The 19,769-nt window shown below is 34.9% G+C and overlaps 2 protein-coding genes across 3 annotated transcripts; both read right to left on the bottom strand.

Annotated features, from left to right (window-relative positions):
• Window positions 1–5,990: 5,990 nt before the first annotated feature.
• On the bottom strand, window positions 5,991–7,155 carry LOC132632990 (uncharacterized). Its single transcript, XM_060349159.1, has 2 exons — window positions 6,487–7,155; window positions 5,991–6,404 (listed from the first exon to the last, which is right to left on the bottom strand). Exons 1-2 carry the CDS (start codon window positions 6,626–6,628, stop codon window positions 6,187–6,189), a joined length of 360 nt encoding a protein of 119 aa, XP_060205142.1. The 5' UTR covers window positions 6,629–7,155; the 3' UTR covers window positions 5,991–6,186.
• A 6,145-nt stretch (window positions 7,156–13,300) lies between these two features.
• On the bottom strand, window positions 13,301–19,137 carry LOC132632989 (phospholipase D alpha 1-like). Of its 2 annotated transcripts, none has more exons than XM_060349157.1 (4): window positions 18,750–19,137; window positions 18,188–18,291; window positions 14,514–16,413; window positions 13,301–13,973 (listed from the first exon to the last, which is right to left on the bottom strand). In XM_060349157.1, the coding sequence occupies exons 2-4, from the start codon at window positions 18,278–18,280 to the stop codon at window positions 13,534–13,536; spliced, it is 2,433 nt and encodes an 810-aa protein (XP_060205140.1). In that variant the 5' UTR covers window positions 18,281–18,291; window positions 18,750–19,137; the 3' UTR covers window positions 13,301–13,533. The 2 variants fall into 2 exon arrangements, with proteins under 2 accessions (XP_060205140.1, XP_060205141.1); XM_060349158.1 differs by lacking the exon at window positions 18,750–19,137 and adding an exon at window positions 18,450–18,726 and having other exon boundaries at window positions 18,188–18,288.
• Between the last annotated feature and the right edge of the window lie 632 nt (window positions 19,138–19,769).

The following is a 19,769-nucleotide window of genomic DNA, read 5'->3' as shown; positions in this document are numbered from 1 at the left end:
GTATACGTACAAGAACCCCTCCCGATGGTCGGTGATGGATTCGTCTGGACCGGGTGCAAAAACCCTTACCGGGCGTGTGTCCCACCCACAGTCTGCCCGGACTGTGTCGAGTTTATCCTCGAATATGGAGGAAGGATACCGCCTCACGTCGTATCCCCGGTCCGAGACGACGGAGGCCTTCTCCGCCTCCAGGTCTTTATTAAAGTTAAATTTGGCCGGTATAATATCCGAGGTCGTAGTTTCGGGGATAATCTTTTGTTGAGTTGGGGACGCAGCCTCGGTCCTCGGAGATGACACTGAAGGGACTTCGGTAGAGGTGGTTTCGGACATGTTGAAGGAATAGAGGGAAAAGGATTTTGGGAAATGACGCAAAGGAAACGAGGGAAGTGACAATTTGAGAAAGCAAAGAGCAGTTGACAAGAATGATGACCAAATTAATTCCCCCTCTTTTTCGTATAGATGAGAGAAGATTTGGCAACAAGTTTGTAATAGAAAGGACGGATCTGGAACACAGAAGGAAGATGAAAGGGAAGAACATATCGAAAAAGTGAAAAAATGAGGAAATGAGGGGCTTTATATAGACATAAGGGAGGGAACGGTTATCGAGGATGACCAATCGAGGATCGCCACGTGTCACGTCATTAATGCGAAGTGGCACGAAACGACGTGCAAAAGGCGGTTGACAGGAACGGACCACCCGGAGTGGGACACGTGGCGCTCCCATTCCCGCCAAAATAAGGGGGTAGGGATAGGTCGTCCGGGCGGTCGGATGCATGACTCATTCACTTCCCGTCACTCCGATAGATCGTTGGTCCGGGAAGCGTGGGGCTATCTGTATACAGTAGAAAAAACGGATACGGGTCAATCCGGGAGAACTATGGATCGGAGAAAGAAAAGGGCGAGAGTTCGTACGGGGACATCACACTTCCGGATGAGCACTTTAATCAAGGCCGAGTAGAAGCGCCATCTCTCCCCGGTGTCTCATCACCGTTGGTCCGGTATCCGTGAGCCCGTTGGTCCGATGCGACCGTTGCTAGGACGCGTCAGTAGTGTCACATCATGGTCAGCCGCCAACTGTGCGTGTGTCAGACGGCGCCATCAGTCAAATCCCACCAAATCCGTGCAGGGGCTGTCCCTTTTATTACTATTTTATTAAACCCACATTGGGGGAGGCCCAGGGGCTCATTAGTATAAATAGAGTGCTCCCTCCTCCCTTAAGGGGGTTGGTTCATCTTTTACTTTCAAGAATATTCTGTAACACAATATATCTATTGATCGAGTTCTAGTCAATCCTTTATTGATCTTGTTTATTGCAAATTTGATCGTTCATGTTGAACCTCTCCAACCAACTCGTTATATGCGTAGTCGGCCGGAGTCTGTGCTCCTTATTCGTGTATTAAGAGGCGCTCTTATCAACTCTTTGTAATCCATATTGAGGCCAAAGCACATATCCTATATCCACATACAAATTTAATTGGTTACCGAATCCGGGGTAAACACCCTACGATAGCTTATCCCAGATTTTCGCCCCCTTCTCTTTTATTTGCTTCTATTTCATCTCTAAACCATTCAAAAATCTCAATCATGTAGTAATTCTTAGTTCTCACTACAATGCTCAAAGTAAACAAAGCTTCAAGTATATTGACAATATAAAGTATGATAAAAGAGAGCTTGTAACATTACTTCCCAATATAAGTCAATTCTTTCACCATTCATCTTGTCATCTCTTTTAGTTTCCTTACTTCCTCTACTTCCAATAAAAATATGTAGCAACTTAACATTTACTTCTCTCTAAGAGAATATGCAAGCTCAAATTTGGTCAGACAATTGATGTGAAATATGAACGGAGACTATCCATACCCTCAAATGATGTAGAAGAGTTATACAAATAGTATTTTTTGCTGTCAATATCTACCGCAATAATTCGCAGGCACCACAGCACGTTTGCACCCTCCACGGCCTATAAAGCAAATCTTAATAATAGTTTAGATACATACAAGAGAGCAATAATGGAGGTTTGGTTCAACTTCTGCAGTGGCCAAAATAGCTCCTAAAAAGCAAAATCACAGTGTAAGGTTCTATACAAGTAGCGTTCTTAGTCGATTCCAATTCTTGTAACCATTCATCACAAACTAAGTTCACTGAAACCGATTAAGGAAATTATCTTCATATCAGATTTTGCAAATCTGACCTCTAACAGATCAAACTTCCACTCAAAAAATAATAAAGCAGAAATAAAGCACAATTGACTGAGTATAATATTAATTGAGTTCATATGAAGATGTCAATCTCTAAGGAAATCCAATCTAGGAAAAAATGTTGAATTTAAAGCTTTTGTACATTGGAGAAATATTTAAAATCAATGGTGTCAATCCAAGTCAAAATTATTTGCCTGTCAAAACTATTTATAATGAACTCTTCTATCTACACTCACCTCTAAATATGACAAAATTAAGGTTCAATTTTTAATCTATGAATCAAGTATGTTTAGATCAAATAGAAAAGCTACCATTATCTTTCAGTAGCTAAGACCATACCTCCTCCAATGAAAATGCATTAGATATGGAAATGAAAGCGGAAATGAACTAATTTCAATACTACGAGACAATATCCTTTATATATTCCTATTTCTTTACGTCTTATCACACTCCCAATATTATCGATTAAAAACGGGAAAAAAGATAGGAGTAGGATAAAGAGATTCTAGAATAGAAGTAGATATCTTGAATGTGGTTCCGTGAGAGATACTTTCTCATTTTCAAAGGTGAACTATTCCGGGAAAAAAATCACTTTTTTCAAGTGTTTAACTTTCATGACAAAACATATAGTATCTAACTCCACCTAATTTCTTGATTTTTAAACAAAACAGAAAAGTACTTTCGAGTTTTATCCTGTAATCCAAAGCAACTCCAACATTTTAAAAGTATTGCTGGGTAGGCAAAGGAGCAGATGCAAAATTGAAGTTGAAAAGAATCTTGAAAACTCACAATTTTGTATAGTTAGAGAAACATGTTATCCTGATAATCCACATCAATTTAAAAATTATTTGACAGGCAGAAGAGAATATGCAAAAATGAAACTAAAAAGGATCAAGAAACCTCACAATTTGAAGAAGCCCCATTTCAAGGTAAAACATTTATGTGTAGTTCTAACGTAATGACAAACCAATGGGGGCAACACAACTTGTAATAAAAAATGATCTCATATTTTATGAGTCCAACAAAGTTTGAAAGATTCGTAAGGAAATCATTCTGAGAGGGAAATTGCAGCCTGACAATAACAAAGTTTTGAGAGGGAAATTGCAGCCTGACAATAACAAAGTTTTGAGAGGGAAATTGCAACTAAGTTTGAAAGATTCATAAGGAAATCTCTCTGTAGTGTTGTTTTGAAAAAAAAAAAGTAGAACCCGGCACATGCAAACTCATGGGCAAAAAAAGTGGATCTCATATTAACAAAATCAAACAATATTAAAAAAAAAAAGTGAATCTCATATTAAAAAAATAAATAATGTTAAAAAAAAGTGCTTAGAAAATCAAATAATTAAATCAATAATGATGGATTCATTACCACATGCGTATCAACCCATTAGAGGGAGCAAATGAAATTATTGTACAGCAACATACTTAAAGTATAAAAGTGCTTAGAAAATCAAACAATTAAATCAATAATGATGGATTTATTGCTACATGCGTATCAACCCATTAGTGAGAGCAAATGAAATTATTGTACAACAACATACTTAAAATATTTATATATTAAAATAAGATAAAATTTAATTACTTTTTCATTTTTTCCTTAAAAGGAAAAATAATATTAAATGGATATCAAATAATTAATAAGGTAAATTAGTGAAATTTTAATTCTAATTAACGTTTCCTTAAAAAATTGTGTAAAAAATAACGTGACAAGTAAAATATTCCCATGCTTCGTCGTCCGTTAAGCATTTTAAAAAAAAGTGTGGTCCACATATTAAACACCAACCAATATTAAAAAATAAAAAAAAAACACCAACCAATTAAGCATTAAAAAAAGTGTGGTCCCCATATTAAAGACCAACCAATATTAAAAAATAAAAGGAAAAAAACGCCAACCAATATTTAAAAAAAAAAAAGGAAGTAAATTAAGTAGAACCCACCATCTCCAAACTCAAGGGAAAAAAAAAGGTGGACTCCATATTAACAAAATCAAGCAATATAAAAAAAAGTGAACCCCTTATTAAAAAAGATATAATGTTAAAAAGAAAAGTGCAGGCTTTGTATTCGGAGCAAACACTAATATAATAAAATTTTAGATACGAAGCACAAATTACAATGTTATATTAATCGTGTTTTGAACATAGTATATGTATATATATTATATGCATAAAAATAGTACAAACTAATAATGTTAAAAAAAAAAGTGCACCCCTTAAAGGGTGGACCCCATACTAAACGACATCAAGCAATATATAAAAAAAAAAAGTAAACCCCATATTAATAAAATTAAGCAATATTAAAAAAAAAATGAACCCCATATTAAAAAAAAATAATGTCAAAAAAAAAGTGCAGACTTTGTATTCGTAGTAAACACTAATATAATAAAATTTTAGATACGGAGTACAAACTACAATGTTATATTAATCCTGTTTTGAACATAGTATATATATATATATATATATACACACACACACATATATATGCAAAAGAATAGTGCAAATTAATAATGTCAAAAAAAAAGTGCACTCCGTATTAAAAAATCAAACAATATTCATGTAATTTTCAAAGTATCTCATTAAGTCAAATGAGCTAAACCGAGAATATTTACATTCTTTTAAATAGAAAATCAATTTCTATTTTGTTTCGTTTTAAAGATGTAAAATTAATTTAATAATTTGAATTAGAATTATCCAAATTAAAATTTGATAAAAAATAATAAGTATTTTACACTTTTAAATTAATCAAATTAAAATTGAAAGTATCAACTGATGCTTAAATATTGATATTGTTTTATCTCAAAAAGAGAAAAATTGTTTCCTTTTAAACAACTCTTCTCTTTTAAAAAATATTAATAAATTTGCCAATTTTGTATTCATCGCAAACATTAATATAATAAAATTTTAGATACGGAGGACAAACTATAATATTATATTAATCGTGTTTCATAATATATATATATATAATCACTATTCAAAGATAACTATATACACATAGATACACTATAATCCGAAGTGTTGGGTCCGTGCGCAGCACGGGCATAGGTCATCTGGTATGGAGAGATGAGCCGGTTTTGTTTTTTGTTTTTCCCAAAAAAAAAAAAAAATGACGACAAAAGGGTTTGGTCAACCAGTGGCAGAATGAAGTAGTTAAAGGAAGCGCCTGAAGCACCTGTTCAGTGTAAAACAGTTGCTTTTATATATATATATATATATATATATATATATATATATGATATTTAGATTTTATTCTGTTAAAAAAATAATATCTCTTATATAGATTTTTTTTTTTTTTTTGCTTCAAACTTCTTATAATATTCTCAATTATATGGTCTTATACATAAATATCATGATATGTACAAGATGAAGAGTTTTATTAACTTTTATGTCCAATAAAAATTATTATATACGTAAAATGAAATAAAAAATATATTTTAAACGCAAATTTGGAAAGTCGAAAAGGTGTTCACCATAAAAAGTATTAAATTCTATTGAGATTCTTTTCATAAAAGTGGACATAAACTAAAAGTAGAAATGATACTCCGCCAACCAATTCATCTTAGTAAACAATTCATACATCCGCCAACCAGCATGCCAACGCCCGGTCGGCTTTCCTCTTTTCCGTTAACCACTCTGGCTGTTACCTGTACTTTTTGGTATCACAAATATTTTATATCTTTAACTTCAAATAATTTTTCTTTCAATTGCAAACAAAAAGGAGTTAAACAAGACTAAAGTACCAGATTTAACAAACTACGGAGTACAAACTACTGCCGAAAAAAAAAAAAAAGAGACCAAAAAAGACAACTAACTACTAATCATTAACTGAAGATTCCAGAAAATATAACAGAGTTCCAAATTTCATGTACAGAAAACATGTCCACACATCATTATTTACAAGTTACAGCGAAGCCTTTACAATTTCTTCATCCTAATTACTCTGTTTGCATTGCAAGAAGACGAAGCTAAACGAAAAATACAAATTGATCAATACTTCAATAAGAGAATTCCATTCGTTGCACCCGATCCTTGAGAATCCCATTATACAAAGCCACCCTATTAACTGGCATACCCACAATCTCATTCCCACAAGAATTAACTCGAGTTTCTGTAAATTTCCTCATGTGTTTTCTTCTGTACTCTTCACCATTGCTGCTTGAACTTTTCACATCAGCTGCAAAATGAACTCTCTTCTTTTTTTTGTTCTTTCCAGCTAAACAAACGTGAGAACCATAACTAATTAGATTAAATTAAACGAGAAAACCAAGATTAGAGAATTAATGAATAGTAAGTACCTGAAGATAGACAAGATCTGATAATCTGATTTTCGGGTGGGTAGTACTTGACCCGGAAAAGATCCAGTAAAATCACGGTGCCGGCAGATACAGCCATGGCTGTTGCTAAGACCAAGCCTTGTGAACCCAACATACTTGACATGATGGTACAATTGGTGGGGTTGAACAGACTTTTAGAAGAAATTAAAGAGGAATATTTTGACTGGTGTAAAATGTAATCAAGAAAGTTGACTCATTGAAAAAGAATGGCGTCTCAATATTTTATAGAGTAAGAAGAAAATAATGGGTCGTTAGGGTCTTAGGGAGTAGTTAAAGTAGGAATTTGCAAGACCCCAACTAGTGAACAAACGAAGGATTTGGAGTTGGTGCAGATTTTTAAAGTAATTTGAGGTATAAAATAATATTCCTAATCCACAAATCGTGAGACTGGATTACTTTCAATTTTCCTGTTACCTTTTTTAGACCTTTCTAAAAAGAGAGTGACAGAGAAATAATGGAATGGTATTTCTCCAAGTGTTTGATTTAGAATTAAATCAACTTTTGCTATCAGTAATGCACCGCACGGCAAGGGAAAAAGGGCCGAAAGGCAGAGAAGGAAGGATGGTCAAAGTCGTTTTAATGGAAATTGGGTTTTTATGGTTTTAATCGCCTGCAGAGTCCCCCACAGAGTCATGTGTTGAACTTGAATGAATAAATAAAGAATCTAAAAAGGAGTGGAGGAGGAGTTCGGAATTAAAATGCCCATAAAAAAATTATTTTAAATCAAAATACCCCAATATTTTTTTTTTATAAAAGTACTTTTAGCGCAGTAATTTACTGCGCTAAAACAGTTCACGGAGACGGAGTCGTTAACTGCTTTAGCGCAATATTTTACTGCATTATAGAAGCAGTTAAAAAAAAATTCTATAACGCAGTAAAATACTGCGTTATATAAACAGTACAAAAAAAAAAATTGGTCAACTTTATTTTTTACAACACTTAGTGTTTTTCTTCATACTTTGATCAATAATTAGTCGTGTGTCAAGACTCTGAAACGTCAATATTTTATATAGAACCTGATATTTTTTTTTGCGTACAATAATGTAGGCTCAATACATTAAGGATACGTAAACGTTCGGATCGTCATTTTAGGAGTTGAAAAGGTGCCCGAAGTAAGTTTTATTTGTAAGTTTTAGGTTTAAGTGTTCTATATACATAGACGTCCATTTTTGTTTGAAGACTTGTTGTCATTAGCTTAAGGTTTTTTATTTTTAGGGTTTAGATTTATTGAAAATAAAGCCGTTGCCAAAAGGTTTTTAACTGCTTTAGCACAGTAAAAGATATTTTTTTTTGTATAGCGCAGTAAAATAACGAGCACTAAAATTTTTTTTTAGCAAACTTCTTCTTTTTTGCAACACTTAGTGTGTTTTTTCATACTTTGACCAACGATTAGTCGTGTGCCAAGACTCCGAAACGTCAATATTTTATATAGAACCTGATATTTGCGCACAAAAATGTAGGCTCAATACATCAAGGATACGTATATGTTCGGATCGTCATTTTAGGGGTTGAAAAGGTGCCCGAAGTAAATTTTATTTGAAAAAACTTAGTGTTTGACTGTAAGGTTATTTTAGTCAACTTTATATGTCGAGAAAATTAGTCAGCTTTATTTTCAAAAATTGAAACCGCAGAAGTGAAATTGACATTCACAGCTACATTACCCCGATATTTTTACGTTGAAATCTATTGCGTATCATCATCTTATAAGTAAATAAAACTGAAAATTTCACGTCAATGTGGGGGAAAATTGAAATTGAATGGGATAAAAGGTGTTTTTTTAAAAATCGGCTCGGCCAAACCGCCTTGCGGGCGGCAGCTTGTCCGTATAGATCTCGAAAAAATACACAAGTTAAAAAAAAACGCGTAAAACGGACATCCGAGCGCAAAGTTATGACTATGTAAAGTTTGACCACTTTACAACTAGTTTTTATCCCTATATTTTTTAGAATTATATTTATATTCAAAATAAAGTTATGTCGTGATTAAAAAATAACACGCTTAAATCAAAATCTTAAAAAATAAAACACTTAGACCTTAAACAAAACTTACTTCGGGCACCTTTTCAACTCCTAAAACGACGATCCGAACGTTTACGTATCCTTGATGTATTAAGCCTACATTATTGTACGTAAAAAAAAATATCAGGTTCTATATAAAATATTGACGTTTCGGAGTCTTGACACAACTAATCGTTGGTCAAAGTATGAAAAAAACACTAAGTGTTGCAAAGAAAAGATTTATTATAATAAGATGTTGCGATCTTTTTATGGAAAAAAAACACTAAGTGTTCCTTAAGTGTGTTATTTTTTAATGCGTAACTTTATTTCGAATATGTTGCAAAAAAAAAATCGCTTAAATCGAACGTCCGAGCGCAAAAAATCGCGCATATTCAAAATAAAGTTACGCTTTAAAAAATAACACACTTAAATCTAAACCCTAAAAATAAAAAACTTTAAGCTAATGACAACAAGTCTTCAAATAAAAATGGACGTCTATGTATATAGAACACTTAAACCTAAAGTTTACAAACAAAACTTACTTCGGGCACCTTTTCAACCCCTAAAATGACGATCCGAACGTTTACGTATCCTTGATGTATTGAGCCTATATTATTGTACGCAGAAAAAAATATCAGGTTCTATATAAAATATTGACGTTTCAGAGTCTTGACACACGACTAATCATTCGTCAAAGTATAGAAAAAAACACTAAGTGTTGCAAAAAATAAATTTGGCTAATTTTTTTTTTTTGTACCGTTTCTATAACGTAGTATTTTACTGCGTTATAGATTTTTTTTTTTTAACTGCTTCTATAACGCAGTAAAATACTATGCTAAAGCAGTTAACGGGTCCATCTCGTGAACTGCTTTAGCGCAGTAAATTACTACGCTAAAGGTACTTTTATAATATATTTTTTGTTAGAGTATTTTGATTTAAAATGATTTTTTTGGGGGCATTTTGGTTCCGGACTCGCGGAGGAGTTGGAGACGTGAGTTCTCTCTACTATTTTGCTCTTCAAGTTTTGATCGAACTACTATAATAGTAGTACTAGTTAATGCAAGTCAAGTCAGAGAAGAATTCTGTACCTGTCATGAGCAGGACTAATCACTTGTGTCACGGAAAAAGATTTAATAGACGTTTGGACATGAATTGAATAATATCTAAAAATTGAAAGATATATTTAATATGCATGTTCATTTGAGAAAGAATTGAATTTTGTGATGGATAAAAAAAATGATTTTTTGTGACAAACAAGTCATTCTAATGTATAACCAAATAAAACTAAATAAGTTTGGAAAAAGAAGGGCATTAATTCAAAAGGAGGAAAAGGAAAAAAATATCACCAGAGACTTCTCGATTTTTCTTAGCCCAAGTATTTTACTTAGAAAGATAATAAAACTCATTCATTTCGTCCCACCATAATTTGGAGGATATTTAAAGAAAGGAAAATAATCTCAACCACCACAGCATGTGGTGCAGCGGATGGGGATGCTTCTGTCTTAATCAGAGGTCTCGGGTTTGAACCCTGAGTATGAAAAAATTCCTTGATAGGGAGCGTTTCCAACGGAATAGGGCCCTGCGCGGCGCGAATCCGGATGTAGTCGAATTCCAATACGGATAACGAGCGCCGAGTGAGAAACTAAAAAAAAATCTCAAAGTTCGAACTTAGAGATGACGAAAATTTTGTTGGGGAGTGGATCTTTTTTGATAAGTCTTATATGAAATTATGACGTGATTTGGAATTCGTCGACTAATAGAGCTAGTGGATAATTGATTGCAGTTTGCAGATTGTTATCAAAAGAAAAAGAAAAATCAGAACGTTTGGTTCATTTGAGCTAAGAATCGGACAAAATTGATACTTAGATCGCGGTGCACCTTTCGTTCCATGTGATTTGATATTTTGTTGCGAAAAGAAGAAAGAACTTCAATATTGGTTCTCATTTTTGTGGATGATATTTACAGTATTCAAATTGAATCTTCCTAGTCATCCCTCTCAGCCATTAAATGTTGTCTGTTCTACTGTAATTCTCAAACTTGAAAGTGACAGAAAACTATATTAAGACAGTTGTAGGCCCTGGCCGTGATAAGAAAAGGAGAACACGAAAATGATAAAACTAGCTCATTAATATTAATCTGCCAAATTTTACAACAGTACTTGGTACGTGTCAATGATTGAAACCAAATGCCATAATTGATTGGATTAAGCAAATACTATGATAAATAAGTAGTAACGATCATTAGACACGTCTCAGTCTAAATTCTTCCAAGCAATAATGAAACTGAGACCGATCAAACAATCAGCCAAGAGGAAAAATTGCAAATGGATTGTTCCAGATTTGCCACTTGGCTGCTAATTTCTTCGCCTTTTGATTGCATGCAACTTCATATCTCTGCATCTCATACATGTCACAAATTACCTTACACATATGAACACCTGTGCAGAGAAACTCACTAAAAGTCACGGCATTCAGTCAACTTTGCTTGACCCATGTATTGGTGTTTGGTTCAAGGAATTAGGTGAATTATTTTAGTATAAATTTTGAGATTTAAATTTATTCAGTATTTAATTGGAGTTATTAATGAAAAACAGAGTTATTCTTATACCAAAATCTTAATATAATTTAGGGTAAAGGGTCGAAAATACCTGGAAAAAGGGCTAAAATATCCTCCGAACTTATTTTGGGTTAAAAATATCCCTCCCATCCTTAAAGTTTTCAAATGTACCCCGGACTTGACGGAAATTATCCGCCAAAATAACCCAAAATCATTTTTTAAACCCGCCCCAACTAAATAATAACCCATAAGATCCCCTTCTTCTCCAATACGTAAGTATGAAGTTTAGGGAATTGGGGGAATAAGGGGATTTTATGGGTTATTAATTTGTTGGGTCGGGTTTAAATGATAGAGCGGGTTTAAAAAATGATTTGGGTTTATTTTGGGGGATAATTTCCGTCAAGACAGGAGTATATTTGAAAACTTTAAGTATGAGATGGGTATTTTTGACCCAAAATAAGTTCAGATGATATTTTTAGCCTTTTTTTATAAGTAGAGGGGTGTTTTTGACCCTTTTCCTTATAATTTATCCATATTCAAGGTGAGATTAATTCTCCTAATTATATTCCTTGGTATCCTGATTTTGAACCAGACGACCCCATTTTTATTTCGCCCGGACACGCCATTGTTGACGGCCATTTTGGTGTGATGAATGATGATTGATCATAATTCATATAGAGCCTGTTTGGATGGGCTTAAAAAAAGCAGCATACATTTTTTTGCACGGATTGCCCTTCTTTTGGGGAGGTCTTTAAATTTTACCCTTCATATTTGTATTTTTTAAGTTTTGCCCTTCGCTTGGATACCTAAGGTTCTGGGTTCGAACCCCCGCTCAGGCATAAAATAAAAAAATAATTTCGCAAGGCAGGACTGGGGGAGTGTATGCCGGATCCGGCATACAATCCTTAAGGAAAAACTAAAGTTATGTTGGAGGGGGCAGACTTTGCCTTGGGACATATATATATATATATATATATTACTTTTCAAGGCAAACTTTTAATTATGCCTTAAGGAAAAGTTCCGCCTTATGGGGCATACTTTTAGTTATGCCTTAACTAAAAGTGTGTCCCATAAAATATAACTAAAAGTATGCCCCATAAGGCGGAACTTTTCCTTTAAGGCATAACTAAAAGTTTGCCTTAAGGAAAAGTTCTGCCTTATGAGGCATACTTTTGGTTATGCCTTAATTAAAGGTCTGTCCCATAAGGCATAGTTCCTTAAGGAAAAGTTTTGCCCCATAAGGCATAACTAAACTATGCCTTGAGGAAAGTTATGCCCCCTCCGGCATAATTTTAATTTTTCCTTAAAGACTTTATGCCGGATCCGACATACAATCCTTAAGGAAAAACTAAAGTTATGCCGGAGGGGGCAGACTTTGCCTTTTTTTTTTTTTTTTTACTTTTCAAGGCAAACTTTTAATTATGGCTTAAGGAAAAGTTCCGCCTTATGGGGCATACTTTTAGTTATGCCTTAACTAAAAGTGTGCCCCATAAAATATAACTAAAAGTATGCCCCATAAAGCGAAACTTTTCCTTAAGGCATAACTAAAAGTTTGCCTTAAGAAAAAGTTCTGTCTTATGAGACATACTTTTGATTATGCCTTAATTAAAAGTCTGTCTCATAAGGCATAGTTCCTTAAGAAAAAGTTTTGTCCCATAAGGCATAACTAAACTATGCCTTGAGGAAAAGTTATGCCCCCTCCGGCATAACTTTAGTTTTTCCTTAAGGACTTTATGCCGGATCCGGCATACACTCCCTCCAATCCTGTCTTGCGAAATTATTTTTTTATTTTATGCCTGAGCGGGGGTTCGAACCCAGAACCTCAGGTATCCAAGCTAAGGGCAAAACTTAAAGACCACAAATATGAGAGACAAAATTTAAAGACCACAAATATGAGGGGCAAAATTTAAAGACCAGCCCAAAAGAAGGGCAATGCGAATTGCCCCTTATAAGTCAAAAAAAAAATAAGTTGGGGTAGCCCAACTTATTTTTTTGGGCTTATAAGCAGCTTTAGATAAGTTAAGTTAAACGTACCCAATTATTTTTTTGGGCTTATTTTAAGCACAAAATGGCTTTAAGCTGGCCAGCCAAACACTCAAAAAAACTGAAAATAACTTATAAGCCAATCCAAACGGGCTCATAGTCAACTTGTTCATGAAAATTTTCACCAAGAAATTGATGCGATGTAGCATTAATTAACGAGACAGAAATTGATGCAATGTAGCATTAATTAACGAGACAATGGGCTCAACAAGAAAACAGCTCAAGTAGTGTCCTCGAAAGAATGCAAATCCAATACTAGTATCCTTACAGAACACGTATAAAAGCTGAAAATATTCTAAAAAACAACAATCAATAAGCTAGGAACCTCATCTAATCTCACATGCACATCCACTACAAACTGCATATGATTTTATTATTTTGTTAACGTAACAAGTCTACAAGTTTTTAAAAGTTATGTAGTGAGGATAGGAGGAAGGTAGTCAGATTTAGTACCAAGAACCTTGGCCTTAGTGTCAGGGAAGTACTCATTTCCATTTCCAGGCAACTCCGTGATATCGCCGTTGTTGGTAAGTCCAACGGGGTATCGAAGCAAGTGACCAGGCAGATCAGTTTCTAGACTCTCACTTGTATACAGATCCCAGTATTTATCAGCTATTGAATTCACCTTTTTCACGCATTCTTCGCTCTCTGGATGTTGGAATGTGTCATCGAGCATACCCATATGCTCGTACCACAATGCCATTCTGAAACCATGAACTTGACCCCTTGCTGGTTGCCTTGTCGTCAAATGATGAGGCTGGTATGCTCCAATGGCTATCTCTGAATCTCTTGCACCATCCATTGACCTCTGGTTTATGTTGGCCGATCCAACTATGATGTACTCATCATCAACTGTTAAGAAATGAAATTAGTACCACACAATGCTAGCATAACCAGGAACATCCAATGCAACATAGATTCAGACAGATTCAACTGAACCACAAAGAAAGATATACTATCTGTTGAATATCACTATAATTTCGACAAATATTAATCGTTCAATTCTTAAAAAAGTGCAACGGGTTCAATTGAGAGAATAACATAAAGACTGAATCCATCAGTTTAAATCCTAGACCCGCCACTTAGCATAACTTTATGCAGTGGTTATTCATGAATGAAAGGGTCCGCATAATTAGTCCGCCACTTAGCTTTATATAGTGCTTATTCATGAAAGTGTCCGCATACTTAGTAAATCAAAAGATCAATAGTGTTTGATCAAACTAACAAATCAAAAACTAGAATGTTTACCATGTTAAATTCTTCAAGTATATCAAGAGACATATAAATCCTGGAAGTATATCTTTCCACATTAAAGAGATGTAATTTTCATATTTAAACGTAACGAGTCAAATTTAAGATAGCAAAAGAAATTGAAAACCATATATAACTCACCAATCATCATCTTGGAATGGACATAGATCATGAAGCGACGAGCTTCCTGAGCTCGCTCGTAATCAGTATCAGGTTCAGGCTTTTCTGAAGGTTCATATTCTCCTCTCTTCTTCACCTCCCGATTACCGATACAGAAAAAAGTCAAATAATTCCTCGGATGGTCGTCGATACCTTTATCTCTGATAGCCTGAAATATGTGTTTGTACATCATCTCCATAGTCCTCCTTTGCCAGTCTAATATTGCTTGTACAGATGCACTCTCTGGAAGTCCTTCTGGCCACATTGGAACCACAACATATACGGTAAACCTTTCCCCAGCTTCAATTTTACTCACGATCTTCAAGGTGAGTTCTTTTGGAATGAGATGCAAAGCACCTATCTCCTCCACTTTCACGTCATCACACTGCCAATCGTAACAGCTTCCAAGAAAATACTGATTTTCAATGTAAATGAAATTCTTTGCCCGACGAATAGCAGTGATATAAGCATCTTGGATACTTCTGTCGACTATGTTATCCTTCCCGCTCACTAGACCAGCCTTTACTGACTCTTCGGGTGTGTCAGGAAAGCCGAAAGCTGCCCCACCATCGATCGATCTGAATAATTGAACGTTCCATGTGTCAGGATCATCAGGGTACATAACTGGAGACGGTGGAATGATAACATTGTCTAGCTCTCTTAAGTTGACAAGAATATCTTTTCCACCTTGTTTTCTCCACCTCTGTTCAAAATTAAACAATACATCCCAAGCAATTGGTCCTTCAACCCGAGAATGAATGTCATGCCAGGGTTCCCTAGGCCCCCCTTTGCTAATCGAAGCTTCAGCAAAATTAGGCTGGTGGAAATCATCGTGGTGCGCGGTGTCCAGTGTTCTAAAAAGGGAATGGAAAGGCGTATCATATCTCCCATCACAAAGATCAATGCCACCAACAAAACTCACAAGCCGCCTCCTCTCTGACTCTCCATTAGGCATGTCACTGTCCACTATTACGATTTTCTGGTGATGAGTAAACATTGTAGAGATTTGTAAATCTTTAACTATGCTTCCGCCATCATCAGGATTCCGAGGGCAAAGGACGCAATGCACATCAGTATCCTTAAAAAACTCTTCAGTTTCTTCGTCATGAGTAGCCATGAGACCATCCTTCTTTAGCAGACGCACGGATGTTCTGTCATCCCATACAAGCATAAGTACTTTAACACCTTCCCTCGCCTTCTTCTTGAGCAGCTCTCCGAGCGTTTCGTCTCCTCCAGGTTTTTCCCTCCTGGAGTCTCTCAACAAGGTTATTTCAGTATATACAGACCAACCAGTAATGTAAATCATGTGCTTCGCGTTAGTTATCGCATCAAAGATATCCTCCCAGCATCGATGTGGTTCATAATACTTACCACCCGATAGAGGGATTTCAGGAATAAATTTATCAGGGATATGTGCATCTTGATACAAAGAAACGTGACATCCTGATCTCTGTGGGAAGAATGTGTAAGGGACACCAGGATATTTAGGACTACCTATTCCACGTCCCCAATTACGATCTCGGCTGATATCAAAAAACTGTAGTGTCACATGGATCTTAGAACCTGCTTCTATGGGATTCTTGTCTTCGTCCAATATCTCGATCCACTCATCAACCTCTTCCCCTTCCAAAAGATCATTAACTGGTAAATAAGCTCTTCCAATTAAGGTTGCACCGATGGAATTGTTATCTTTGACTGTAAATATAACACTTTTAGCCATATGGGCACAGTAGATGTGAAAAGACTCATTCCACCTTGGATTGTTTGGTTCATTTTCAATGACTCTAGTTCTTCCAACCCTTGCCTTTTCCAAATCAACTGTGGCATAAATTTTAGAAGCTCCTTTGCCCATACCTACTGTCTCCTCGACAGACTCTTTAATCTGCAATTATGAGATTTCAACTCATCAGAGACTTCACAAGGAAGAGAATCATTTTCTAAACAAGTTGAAAGAGTCTATTCTCTCGGCATGAGTTTGTATCTAATGAGTACGGAGAATTAATGGGAAATTTTCATGAGTGCAGGACTTGTCATTTAGGTCTCAGAAATATTACAATACCAAATTCGTACAAACGCAAAGAGTTATACTGCATTTATTAATTCCATGTTACTTTTATTTCGAAATCAGTAATCTGCTGAAGAAATGAGGTGGATAAAATTAGTACTCTAGTGTTGAACACTTGAACTAGACCTTTATTGACAAGTGAGAGAAGTTAAATTGCAGCCTCAATACCATAAATTAAGCAGGGTCAAGCAACTATTAGACGAACTATATTGTACTATTGATGTAAGCCTAGCAAGAAGTAAATCTATCATTTTCTGACTTATGACAATTTTTTTGTAGAACTATCTCCATAGATTTGGAATTGAGAAGAAGCAGAGTCCACTGTGCTATAATGAAATAGGCATTTTAGCACCAGCAGGTTTTTAATTTGAACCTAACGGGCATTATCTTGAAATGAATTCAATAAACAGCTTCACTTTCCTTTGAAGAAAAGGATTGAGTTTTAACCTTTTTCATTGATGAAACCATGAAACACCCCGACTCATCATTCATTAAAACAAGGTAAATACCCAAGAAACTGACAGCGAGACCTAATTAGCACAAGTCTTGATGATGTACAAGTAGAATTGAGTATGTGCTTCTCCTAGAAGCATATAGGCAGAGTTAGATTTCTCCACAAAGTAAGGTTTTTCGACATAATTGAACTGCAGTGTGCTATCTATATCAGGAAACAATACTTACTCGTGATTCATAGAGGTTACCCTGGCAGAAGTTTGTGCTGTTGTTGTTTTTAGAAATTTAAAGAGAAAGATCAGCTACAAAATAGAGACTTCATATGATGAAAGCTTAAAGAGAACAAGAGGAACAATAATGTTAATGGAAATATATCATGGTGTTATGAATTACAGACAAGAGTTGCAACTTCATCAACCTATTTAACCTCCATATATTATCATAACGCAAAGGTCAGATTAATCGTATCTTCAGGACATCTGAACGCTTAGCATAATCAAACAGAATACACTACTCTTAGCCAATACAATTACTCCCTGATTTGACCTCAATACAGTAAGGAATCTCTCCGAGACAATATGAAATGTCACGATTCAGCTGAATAATATATTGACATTCCACCAAGTTGTCCAATGGGAAAAAGGCTACCACTTTTACAGCATACTCTGACAATTCAGGCAGAGATTGAGATTGTATGTGTACAATATCTTCCCTACTTTCCGCCCCAAAAACAATGGAGGTAAAATTAAATGTAAAAACAAACACGAGTCGTGCCTAAATTGGGTGTTCTTTAGACTTATCACAGACTCATCCAACCCCGAACTTCATGTTCATAGAGAAATTACAAAAGTTTACGTAGCATATCCGAAAGGACCACCTAGTGAATACAGAGTCATTCATAACCCATATTACATTATTGGATAAGTATAACCAATCCATTTTAACCGAAAAATTTACTAAATTTGACCAACAAAGAATATTCAGAGCTAGATTGTGTAAAATTATTTACATTGATAGTGTATATAACTTAAACTTATTAAAGAATCATTAAAGAAAATGGGCATACAAGAATATAAAAATGCAAAAACCACTATGTATGGTGATCCAACTCAAATTCAAGTGGAGCTGATATGTATACCTTGCTTAAGAAGTTGCGACCGTGCTTCTCGTGCAGCTTATCGACCTCGTGTATGGTCACATGCAAAGTACCATGAAGCAGAATTGGAGCCATTTTTTCACCTGCTAACAAAGGATTACAATATATTAGCATGAAATTAAACACAAAATCAAAAATTTAAAAGGTGCTACAAACACAAATTCATTGTATAAGTTGAACTCACGTCTTAAGAGGAAAACAATCAGTGCATGCAAAAAAAAAAAAAAAAAAGATTAAAAGAGACCTGATATCTCACTCCAACAAAAGAAATTAAGTGAGAATGTGATCCTATGTTTGCTGTAAAAAGGAGTGATGGAAAAAGGAAATGCCGATCCGATAAAGGTGTGTTGTTAATGAAATTGACCCATTGACATAGCGGAATGTAAAAAGATTGACCGAGTAAACAGACGTTACAGAAGTGCAATTTAATTGTCTGTTTGAGGACCCGATGTTTATGGCAAATTAAGGTAAGATCCGGATTTGTTTAATGTCTGATGGATCTGAAGAAAACTAGCAAATAAGAATCATCAGAACCTCGCATTACCCGCAATTTGGCTCTCAAAATGTGGTGCCTAATACTTTAAGTTACTTTTTAACCATCGAATACAATGAATGTGTCGAACACTGATAATACAAAACAGCAAGCGCACATCTGTGACCTTCCAACGATAAATAACTACTGAGAGTTTGATTTCTTAGAAGGCCACTCAACTTGAGTAACTAACACAAAAGTCACTTAGCTTTCATCTTTGTAACACAAAAGTCATTCAATTCATTTTAGTTAACTTTTGCTGATATGTCATTTTTTAAAAAGTTAAATCCTTATTTAATACAAACTCACTCACTTTTACCATTTAGTGACCTGATCCGCTTATCCAATGAATTTAGTGTAGTACTTGATGAGGATGTTTGAGAACTGATCAGTAGTGTAGATTTTGTTGAGCAGAGGATTAATATAGTAATTTTGAAGAAAATCACTGCTTCCTGAATCCTGCATTAACTAAGTGAATTGAAACGTTGATTATCGATGTGACATTTGTTGACACCCAATTTTGTCCCTCCTTTATTCCAATTTATTTCCTTGGGCTTCTAAATTTATTGACGAGCTAAACACTTTATTTTCACTATTCTACTATCAACATTATTATTATTACTTTATCACAAATTTATAAGTGAATTGAAACGTTGATTATCGATGTGACATTTACTTTCCCTGCAATCACTATCAACTTCTTATGGTATTCTTTAAAATTCAAGCAGTACAACTAGACTCAGTTGATTTGCATAATATTTTGTGAATAGAATGTATAAATTTCCTTGAGCAACTGTTACTACTTGCAAATAGCTTATCAGTATTGTCATAGTAACCAGATGATCTTGAGGCAAAATTTCAAGGCTTGAGTAGGGAGGATAATCCAGCCACATTACCAATAAGAAATTACTAGTAAATTTTCAGTCCTTAATGTTTTGTTATAAAAAATTGGATATCGGATCGGTTTAGTTGGGGCGGATTACTAAATGGTAAAAATGGGTGGGTTTTTATTAAATAAGTGTTGACACGCAA

The sequence above is a fragment of the Lycium barbarum genome, chromosome 3, assembly GCF_019175385.1.
Source record: "Lycium barbarum isolate Lr01 chromosome 3, ASM1917538v2, whole genome shotgun sequence".
Taxonomy (NCBI): Eukaryota; Viridiplantae; Streptophyta; class Magnoliopsida; order Solanales; family Solanaceae; genus Lycium; species Lycium barbarum.
This window is presented reverse-complemented; position numbering and strand designations above follow the sequence as displayed.